Here is an 11,595-nt window from a genome sequence, read left to right on the forward strand (position 1 = left end):
AATGCAGCTCTTTGTTGAGTGTTGCAGTCATTTCAGTCGCTGTAGTAGCTGATGTGTTTAGTGTTGAGTCATCTGCATACATATAAACTCTGGCTTTATTCAAAGTCAGTGGCATGTTATTATAAATGCAACATTCAACAATTTCAAAGGTTTTACTGAGTTACAGTTCATATAAGGAAATCAGCCAATTTAAATAAATTCATTTGGCCCTTAATCTATGGATTTCACATGACTGGGAATACAGATAAGCATCTGTTGGTTACCGATACATTAAAAGGTAGGGACATGGATCAGAAAACCAGTCAGCATCTGGTGTGGATCAGAAAACCAGTCAGTATCTGGTGTGACCACCATTTGCCTCATGCAGCATGACACATGGCCTTCACATAGAGTTGATCAGGCTGTTGATTGTGGCCTATTGTCCCACTCCTCTTCAGTGGCTGTGCAAAGTTGCTGGATATTGGCGTAAACTGGAACAAGCTGTTGTACATGTCAATCCATAGCATCCCACACATGCTCAATTGGTGACTTTTTTTATTTATTTTTTATCCATTATTTTACCAGGTAAGTTGACAGAGCACGTTCTCATTTACAGCAACAACCTGGGGAATAGTTACAGGAGGGGATGAATGAGCCGATTGGAAACTAGGGATGATTAGGTGACCGTGATGGTTTGAGAATTTAGCCAGGACACCAGGGTTAACACCCCTACTCTTACAATAAGTGCCATGGGATCTTTAAAGAGCCAGGACACCCCGTTTAACATCCCATCCGAAAGACAGCACCCGACAGAGAGCAGTGTCCCCAATCACTGCCCTGGGGTATTGGGATATTTTTTAGACCAAAGGAAAGAGTGCCTCCTACTGGCCCTCCGACACCACTTCCAGCAGCATCTGGTCTCCCATCCAGGGACTGACCAGGACCAACCCTGCTTAGCTTCAGAAGCAAGCCAGCAGTGGTATGCAGGGTGGTATGCTGCTGGCTATAAATGACAGGTTAGTATGCAGGCCATGAAAGAACTGGGACAGTTTCAGCTTCTAGGAATTGTGCACAGATCCTTACATTTTAGAGTGGCCTTTTATTGTCCCAAGCACAAGGTGCAGCTGTGTAAGGATCATGCAGCTTAATTAATCAACTTCTTGATATGCCAACCCTGTCAGGTGGATTGATTATCTTGGAAAAAGATAAATGCAAATTAAAAGGGATGTAAACATATTTGTGCACAACATTTGAGAGAAATAAGCTTTTTGTGTGTATAGAACATTTCTGGGATTTTTTTCGGCTCATGAAACATTGGACCAACACTTCACATGTTGTGTTTACATTTGTGTTGATACTTTTTGCACTAACTCTTGACTCATCACATACGCTGCTGTTACTGGTTATGATCTATCCTGTTGCCTCGTCACTTTATCCCTACCTATATGTACATATCTACCTCAATTACCTCGTACCCTTGCAAATCGACTCAGTACTGGTACACTGTGTATACAGCTATGTTATCATTGACTCAGTACTGGTACACTGTGTATACAGCTATGTTATCATTGACTCAGTACTGGTACACTGTGTATACAGCTATGTTATCATTGACTCAGTACTGGTACACCGTGTATATAGCCATGTTATCATTGACTCAGTACTGGTACCCTGTGTATAGTACCAAGTTATCATTGACTCAGTACTGGTACACCGTGTATACAGCCATGTTATCATTGACTCAGTACTGGTACCCTGTGTATAGTACCAAGTTATCATTGACTCAGTACTGGTACACCATGTATACAGCCATGTTATCATTGACTCAGTACTGGTACCCCGTGTGTACAGCCATGTTATCATTGACTCAGTACTGGTACACCGTGTATATAGCCATGTTATCATTGACTCAGTACTGGTACACCATGTATACAGCCATGTTATCATTGACTCAGTACTGGTACACCGTGTATAGTACCAAGTTATCATTGACTCAGTACTGGTACACCGTGTATATAGCCATGTTATCATTGACTCAGTACTGGTACACGTATACAGCCATGTTATCATTGACTCAGTACTGGTACCCTGTGTATAGTACCATGTTATCATTGACTCAGTACTGGTACACCGTGTATATAGCCATGTTATCATTGACTCAGTACTGGTACACGTGTATACAGCCATGTTATCATTGACTCAGTACTGGTACACCGTGTATAGTACCAAGTTATCATTGACTCAGTACTGGTACACCGTGTATATAGCCATGTTATCATTGACTCAGTACTGGTACACCGTATACAGCCATGTTATCATTGACTCAGTACTGGTACCCTGTGTATAGTACCAAGTTATCATTGACTCAGTACTGGTACACCGTATACAGCCATGTTATCAGTGACTCAGTACTGGTACACCGTGTATATAGCCATGTTATCATTGACTCAGTACTGGTACCCTGTGTATAGTACCAAGTTATCATTGACTCAGTACTGGTACACCATGTATACAGCCATGTTATCATTGACTCAGTACTGGTACACTGTGTATACAGCTATGTTATCATTGACTCAGTACTGGTACACCGTGTATATAGCCATGTTATCATTGACTCAGTACTGGTACCCTGTGTATAGTACCAAGTTATCATTGACTCAGTACTGGTACACCGTGTATACAGCCATGTTATCATTGACTCAGTACTGGTACCCTGTGTATAGTACCATGTTATCATTGACTCAGTACTGGTACACCATGTATACAGCCATGTTATCATTGACTCAGTACTGGTACCCCGTGTGTACAGCCATGTTATCATTGACTCAGTACTGGTACACCGTGTATATAGCCATGTTATCATTGACTCAGTACTGGTACACCATGTATACAGCCATGTTATCATTGACTCAGTACTGGTACACCGTGTATAGTACCAAGTTATCATTGACTCAGTACTGGTACACCGTGTATATAGCCATGTTATCATTGACTCAGTACTGGTACACCGTATACAGCCATGTTATCATTGACTCAGTACTGGTACCCTGTGTATAGTACCATGTTATCATTGACTCAGTACTGGTACACCGTGTATATAGCCATGTTATCATTGACTCAGTACTGGTACACCGTGTATACAGCCATGTTATCATTGACTCAGTACTGGTACACCGTGTATAGTACCAAGTTATCATTGACTCAGTACTGGTACACCGTGTATATAGCCATGTTATCATTGACTCAGTACTGGTACACCGTATACAGCCATGTTATCATTGACTCAGTACTGGTACCCTGTGTATAGTACCAAGTTATCATTGACTCAGTACTGGTACACCGTATACAGCCATGTTATCAGTGACTCAGTACTGGTACACCGTGTATATAGCCATGTTATCATTGACTCAGTACTGGTACCCTGTGTATAGTACCAAGTTATCATTGACTCAGTACTGGTACACCATGTATACAGCCATGTTATCATTGACTCAGTACTGGTACCCCGTGTGTACAGCCATGTTATCATTGACTCAGTACTGGTACACCGTGTATATAGCCATGTTATCATTGACTCAGTACTGGTACACCATGTATACAGCCATGTTATCATTGACTCAGTACTGGTACACCGTGTATAGTACCAAGTTATCATTGACTCAGTACTGGTACACCGTGTATATAGCCATGTTATCATTGACTCAGTACTGGTACACCGTATACAGCCATGTTATCATTGACTCAGTACTGGTACCCTGTGTATAGTACCATGTTATCATTGACTCAGTACTGGTACACCGTGTATATAGCCATGTTATCATTGACTCAGTACTGGTACACCGTGTATACAGCCATGTTATCATTGACTCAGTACTGGTACACCGTGTATAGTACCAAGTTATCATTGACTCAGTACTGGTACACCGTGTATATAGCCATGTTATCATTGACTCAGTACTGGTACACCGTATACAGCCATGTTATCATTGACTCAGTACTGGTACCCTGTGTATAGTACCAAGTTATCATTGACTCAGTACTGGTACACCGTATACAGCCATGTTATCAGTGACTCAGTACTGGTACACCGTGTATATAGCCATGTTATCATTGACTCAGTACTGGTACCCTGTGTATAGTACCAAGTTATCATTGACTCAGTACTGGTACACCATGTATACAGCCATGTTATCATTGACTCAGTACTGGTACCCCGTGTGTACAGCCATGTTATCATTGACTCAGTACTGGTACACCGTGTATATAGCCATGTTATCATTGACTCAGTACTGGTACACCATGTATACAGCCATGTTATCATTGACTCAGTACTGGTACACCGTGTATACAGCCATGTTATCAGTGACTCAGTACTGGTACACCGTGTATACAGCCATGTTATCAGTGACTCAGTACTGGTACACCGTATACAGCCATGTTATCAGTGACTCAGTACTGGTACACCGTATACAGCCATGTTATCATTGACTCAGTACTGGTACACCGTATACAGCCATGTTATCATTGACTCAGTACTGGTACCCCGTGTATACAGCCATGTTATCATTGACTCAGTACTGGTACACCGTGTATACAGCCATGTTATCATTGACTCAGTACTGGTACACTGTGTATACAGCCATGTTATCATTGACTCAGTACTGGTACACCGTGTATACAGCCATGTTATCATTGACTCAGTACTGGTACACCGTGTATACAGCCATGTTATCATTGACTCAGTACTGGTACACCGTGTATACAGCCATGTTATCATTGACTCAGTACTGGTACACCGTGTATATAGCCATGTTATCATTGACTCAGTACTGGTACACCGTGTATATAGCCATGTTATCATTGACTCAGTACTGGTACACCGTGTATACAGCCATGTTATCATTGACTCAGTACTGGTACACCGTGTATACAGCCATGTTATCATTGACTCAGTACTGGTACACCGTGTATATAGCCATGTTATCATTGACTCAGTACTGGTACACCGTGTATATAGCCATGTTATCATTGACTCAGTACTGGTACACTGTGTATACAGCCATGTTATCATTGACTCAGTACTGGTACTCCGTGTATACAGCCATGTTATCATTGACTCAGTACTGGTACACCGTGTATACAGCCATGTTATCAGTGACTCAGTACTGGTACACTGTGTATACAGCCATGTTATTATTGACTCAGTACTGGTACACCGTGTGTACAGCCATGTTATCATTGACTCAGTACTGGTACCCTGTGTATAGTACCATGTTATCATTGACTCAGTACTGGTACACCGTGTATACAGCCATGTTATCATTGACTCCGTACTGGTACCCTGTGTATAGTACCATGTTATCATTGACTCAGTACTGGTACACTGTGTATACAGCCATGTTATCATTGACTCAGTACTGGTACCCTGTGTATAGTACCATGTTATCATTGACTCAGTACTGGTACCCCGTGTATACAGCCATGTTATCATTGACTCAGTACTGGTACACTGTGTATACAGCCATGTTATCATTGACTCAGTACTGGTACTCCGTGTATACAGCCATGTTATCATTGACTCAGTACTGGTACACCGTGTATATAGCCATGTTATCAGTGACTCAGTACTGGTACACCGTGTATACAGCCATGTTATCATTGACTCAGTACTGGTACACCGTGTATACAGCCATGTTATCATTGACTCAGTACTGGTACACCGTGTATACAGCCATGTTATCATTGACTCAGTACTGGTACACCGTGTATATAGCCATGTTATCATTGACTCAGTACTGGTACACTGTGTATACAGCCATGTTATCATTGACTCAGTACTGGTACTCCGTGTATACAGCCATGTTATCATTGACTCAGTACTGGTACACTGTGTATAGTACCAAGTTATTATTGACTCAGTACTGGTACACCGTATATACAGCCATGTTATCAGTGACTCAGTACTGGTACACTGTGTATACAGCCATGTTATCATTGACTCAGTACTGGTACCCCGTATAGTACCATGTTATCAGTGACTCAGTACTGGTACCCCGTATATATAGCCATGTTATCATTGACTCAGTACTGGTACCCCGTATAGTACCATGTTATCATTGACTCAGTACTGGTACCCCTTATAGTACCATGTTATCAGTGACTCAGTACTGGTACCCCGTATATATAGCCATGTTATCATTGACTCAGTACTGGTACCCCGTATAGTACCATGTTATCATTGACTCAGTACTGGTACCCCGTATAGTACCATGTTATCATTGACTCAGTACTGGTACCCCGTATAGTACCATGTTATCAGTGACTCAGTACTGGTACCCCGTATAGTACCATGTTATCAGTGACTCAGTACTGGTACCCCGTGTATACAGCCATGTTATCAGTGACTCAGTACTGGTACCCAGTATATATAGCCATGTTATCATTGACTCAGTACTGGTACCCCGTATAGTACCATGTTATCATTGACTCAGTACTGGTACCCCGTATAGTACCATGTTATCAGTGACTCAGTACTGGTACCCCGTATATATAGCCATGTTATCATTGACTCAGTACTGGTACCCCGTATAGTACCATGTTATCATTGACTCAGTACTGGTACCCCGTATAGTACCATGTTATCAGTGACTCAGTACTGGTACCCCGTATATATAGCCATGTTATCATTGACTCAGTACTGGTACCCCGTATAGTACCATGGTATCATTGACTCAGTACTGGTACCCCGTATAGTACCATGTTATCATTGACTCAGTACTGGTACCCCGTATAGTACCATGTTATCAGTGACTCAGTACTGGTACCCCGTATAGTACCATGTTATCAGTGACTCAGTACTGGTACCCCGTATAGTACCATGTTATCAGTGACTCAGTACTGGTACCCCGTATAGTACCATGTTATCAGTGACTCAGTACTGGTACCCAGTGTATAGTACCATGTTATCAGTGACTCAGTACTGGTACCCCGTATAGTACCATGTTATCATTGACTCAGTACTGGTACCCAGTGTATAGTACCATGTTATCAGTGACTCAGTACTGGTACCCAGTGTATAGTACCATGTTATCAGTGACTCAGTACTGGTACCCAGTGTATAGTACCTAGTTATCATTGACTCAGTACTGGTACCCCGTATAGTACCATGTTATCGTTGCTGATGCATATTTATTCCTTATTATTTCACTGTTAGTCTACATCTGTTGTTTAAGAAGCATGTGACATAATATTTGATTTGAATGTAATGTTGGTGTACTAAAAGCAAAGATCAGTTTGACATTAAGGCTTCCTACTCCAAACGTCACCAACATGGTTAAGACTGTACCAATAACACATCTATATTTGAGTATTTCAGCTGAAATCAAACCTACAAAACCATGCAGCACATCTTACTGTGAACAGTTCAGTTTTAATTGGAAAGCCAATGGACGACAAGTACTTTTTAATATTTCAGATACATCTCTCAATATAACGTTGTAAAAACAACTATAACCTTCTTGTAACAGTGTGAATGTTGTGGTTGTGACTGACTGGGGACATTAAGTGTTAAATAGTCTACTTCTGCAGTGAAACAATTCAAAGCCCACTCTTCTACCACACATACCATGTTCTTCTGGAATCACTCCTTCATCCAAATATTTCCCAGAAAATATAGCACCCATTTTTCAACATATGTAATTTTTCCTACTTTTAAACTTCATATAACTATTTTTCTCCTTACTTACCAGATCCATTGTAACCTTTGCTATTTGCAGTCAAGCAGACGTGGAGGTGAGAAGAGAAATGCTTAGATGTTATGTGTATGTGGTGTCTGATGAAGTCAGTTTAGGGCGATGTGTCCACCCATCCTTTTGAAGGGCTATAGTGGCCATATGAACATATACTTCATTATATCCAGGAATTAACATGGTATCTACTCCGGCTTCTTTCTGAAAGACACTTTGTCTTTGGTCTCTTGGAGTTTCTCTGCCAACTTGTCCTTGTTATCCCCAATCCTCCCCGACAGACGATCTCTGGTCTCTTCCATCTTCTCAGAGAACCTGTCCTTGGTCTCCTCCATCTTCTCAGAGAGGCGTCCCCTGGTCTCCTCCATCTTGTCCTGCAGATACTCCTTAACAGGCGGTGGGGTGGTCATGTGGCCATGTTTACGGAGGTACCTGATCGAGAGGGATGTCCCCCCTAATGTCACGGTGTACCTGGCTGGGGTGGCAATCTGGCAATAAACAACATGGACATTGTGGTTAATGTGATTTGTATGATGTGTTTAGATGAATGTGGTGATTTAGCTCTGGGCCAACACTCAAAAGAACTGCCATAGTTCAACATGCTGTCCAAACGTGTAATGAGATGAGCATTCTTACCTTGTACATGGCATACGCAGTCAGTGCATAGCCACTCTGGGAATGCTCCAACAGCTTAACAAGCTTCTCTGGGAATCCAACATACTCCAGAAACGGAACCACATTTATACCCCTAAATGGTTCATTTAATATGGTTAATTTTCCATGACACATCAAGTCAGTCAAGTGTCAACAACTAAAATAATGACCATCACTGGGCCCAGCCTAGTCTGAGCCTAAATAAAGCAGGCCAGGCGTACACCGTTCTGATTAAACAATCAGGGTTGTCTATCTAAATGAGACTCAGCTGTGCCTGTGTCAGCCAGTGACCTCAGGTTGACCAGGGGATGGAGAAAAGCCCATGATCACTAATGCCCAAATGTAGAGGAGTAACAGAAACAGACTCAGAAAAACATCTCACATTGTACATGAATGTTTATGTCTTTGTCCCTTCCTCTCATTTCAGTTTGCAAAGTACCGTAATTGCTGGACTATTAAGCGCACCTGAATATAAACCGCACCCGCTGAATTATTCAAAAATATGTATTTTGTACATAAATAAGCCGCACATGTCTATAAGCCGCAGGTGCCTACCGGTACATTGAAACAATTTAACTTTACACAGCCTTTAAACGAAACACGGCTTGTAACAAAAATTAAACAGTGGCCTACCAAGAAAGTCATTGGTCACTATCTTCCTCCTCCTGTGCACTGAAACCACTGAAGCCATCTCCTTCGGTGTCGGAGTTGAATAGCCTCAGAATTGCTTCATCTGATGTTGGATCGTTTTCATTGTCGCTCTCGTCACTTTCATCCGGAGGCAAATACCCCGCTGAGCTCATGCTGCCCCTTCAACATGCAGCAGTCCAGCCTTTCGAAACCCGTTGATAGTGGATTTTTTGACAATACTCCACGTTGTCAGGACCCACTGGCAGACTTGACCATAAGTTGCTCTTCGCATGCGGCCCGTTTTAGTGAAGGATTTCTCCCCACTTGTCATCCAAGCCTCCCACTGAACAAGGAGCGCCACCTTAAATGCACGATTTACACTGATGTCAAGTGGCTGCAAATACTTTGGGCCATCTGCTTTTCTTCCCTCTGAAAGGTTTGTTGTCTTTTTGCACTGAGTCAGTTCCTCACGCTGCTTTCCAACGTCTTATCATCGACTCATTAAGGCCAAGCTCCCGTGCAGCAGCTCTATTTCCTTTTCCAACAGCCAGATCGATCGTCTTCAACTTGAAAGCTGCATCATATGCATTTCTCCGTGTCTTTGCCATGATGTGAGGGTGACAAAATTACTACTTGAATCAGAATGATGGGAAGTTTTGAGCGCGCTCGATTTACGTCACATTATGTGACGGTGCTCAGTTTTTTTGGCGGCATGAATCTTGTGAAAGCGGGAAAAATCCATAAATTAGCCGCGTCATTGTATAAACCGCGAGGTTCAAAGCGTGGGAATAAAGTAGCGGCTTATAGTCCGGAAATTACGGTAATATTTTGATATTGCTGTACAACTTTATTACTCGTAACTTTCTGCAGCGTAGAACTGTCTGTCCTTATTATGTACTTTGTATTTCATGCTGCATTTTTGTGTTACAGATACTTTTCCCTTGCAAAAGAGACATTGGGACTTCCCTACATAGATAAAGATAAAATCAAACTTACTGCATGGCAGCATAGTAAAACGCCCCGAACCACATGGAGGAGGTGATGAGGTGAAGGGGAATCATGACCTTCCCATACTGCTTTAGAGTCCTCCTAAACCTCTGGACCAGCCCAATGGACTGGTCCCCCAGGATATCCTCCTGGCCTGGGTCAGCCTGGCTATGGCCTTCTTCCGTGGTGGACTTACGGGGTGCTGTGGTCCACACTGCTCCTGATGTGCTCACCCAGCGTGGGCTGGGGATGAGACAAGAGTTCCTGAGGAAGTAGGAGGCCATCCGTGGACCCAAGATAGTGGACGGCTGCACGGTAACTGGGCCCAGAAGCATGGAGCGCAGGGCAGCTGATTGCCACAATGCTCTCTGGTTAAAGAGATGCTGCATCTTCTTACTGTTGCTGCCAAGTCCACCCTCTGTAGCAAAACAACACACTATATTAGACACTTGGTTCCAATGATCGTTTTTGTATTCACACGTTTTATTCAACAACATAGCTAAAAACCAATCATTATTGATGTGATCAGAAAAGTTATATTTTTTCTCAACAATGGATGACATTAACGCGACTAGTGTAATACTTGGTGCATGTTGAATGTGTACAACAGAACAATGCCATAGCTACCTTAGTTGAATAACGGTTCAGTAAAGTTGATCCAGTTGCTGAAATGGAAGACAAGCAAACTTAAGCTAGTTATCTAGGATAACCATCCAACTCAATGTTCTATCACTCACTCATGTTCAATGAACATATATCTAGGTATTGAACCACAATTTCATGTAGCTAGCTCGCTGATCGCTACACAAATCAAAGCATGGATTGCATTAATAGTTTAAAGATAAGCAACACCTTGATCAATTCTGCAATCAAACTTTTTTCCATTATGTAATCCACTTGTTCGTGGATATTTGTGCAACAACAGTTCATCATTCACCATTTTCTACGATTTCTGTTCAGGTCTACGCCTACAAGTGGATGCATACGTCCGATTTCACAGAACGCACTGCAATTGCTTCTGCAACCCAATACTGCAAGACGAACGCAGCATTCCATTGGACTTGTGTACCAAAACTCAATGATCGAGGTACGCACGTCGTTGGCTAACTAGCCGTAGGGGTTAGTTAGCAACATTTTAATTTCATTTAACCTTTATTTAACTAGGCAAGCCAGTTAAGCACTAATTATTATTTACAATGAAGGCCTACCCGGGCCAACCCCTCCCATAACGCGGACGACGCTGGGCCAATTGTGCTATGTCCTATGGGACTCCCGGTCACGATCGGTTGTGATACAGCCCAGGATCGAACCAGGATCTGAAGTGACGCCTCTAGCACTGAGAGGTCTAGTACCTTAGACCGCTGTGCCACTCGGGAGGCCCCAAACATCGCACAACGTTGATGGCAACACACAATGTAAGCCACCAACAAAACGTACATGTATCATCGTATATTTAAATGAACGTACTTGACAATCCGACATGGTGTTTCGTTCTTTCAACCCAGGCTAAAGTTTCGATTTGTCCTTCTGGCATTCAGCAGAAAATCCTCACGTCGCATAAATATTACGTCAAGTGATAGGCCCGCAAGGATTTGTGGGA

At 42.5% G+C, this 11,595-nt stretch overlaps 1 protein-coding gene across 1 annotated transcript; it reads right to left on the reverse strand.

Annotated features, from left to right (window-relative positions):
• Positions 1 to 7,388: 7,388 nt before the first annotated feature.
• Positions 7,389 to 11,576, reverse strand: fam210aa (family with sequence similarity 210 member Aa). Its single transcript, XM_029649404.2, has 5 exons — positions 11,463 to 11,576; positions 10,623 to 10,660; positions 10,005 to 10,413; positions 8,361 to 8,472; positions 7,389 to 8,212 (listed from the first exon to the last, which is right to left on the reverse strand). The coding sequence occupies exons 3-5, from the start codon at positions 10,382 to 10,384 to the stop codon at positions 7,913 to 7,915; spliced, it is 792 nt and encodes a 263-aa protein (XP_029505264.1). The 5' UTR covers positions 10,385 to 10,413; positions 10,623 to 10,660; positions 11,463 to 11,576; the 3' UTR covers positions 7,389 to 7,912.
• Between the last annotated feature and the right edge of the window lie 19 nt (positions 11,577 to 11,595).

The sequence above is a fragment of the Oncorhynchus nerka genome, linkage group LG7 (genome assembly GCF_034236695.1).
Source record: "Oncorhynchus nerka isolate Pitt River linkage group LG7, Oner_Uvic_2.0, whole genome shotgun sequence".
Lineage (NCBI taxonomy): Eukaryota > Metazoa > Chordata > Actinopteri > Salmoniformes > Salmonidae > Oncorhynchus > Oncorhynchus nerka.

Coding starts and splice junctions, on each gene's coding strand:
- fam210aa (XM_029649404.2), bottom strand. CDS start 10,384: ATGCAGCATCTCTTTAACCAGAGAGCATTGTGGCAATCAGCTGCCCTG. Junction 8,473..10,004: donor TTTTACTATGCTGCCATGCA/GTAAGTTTGATT, acceptor TGAACCATTTAG/GGGTATAAATGTGGTTCCGT. Junction 8,213..8,360: donor CTGCGTATGCCATGTACAAG/GTAAGAATGCTC, acceptor GTTTATTGCCAG/ATTGCCACCCCAGCCAGGTA.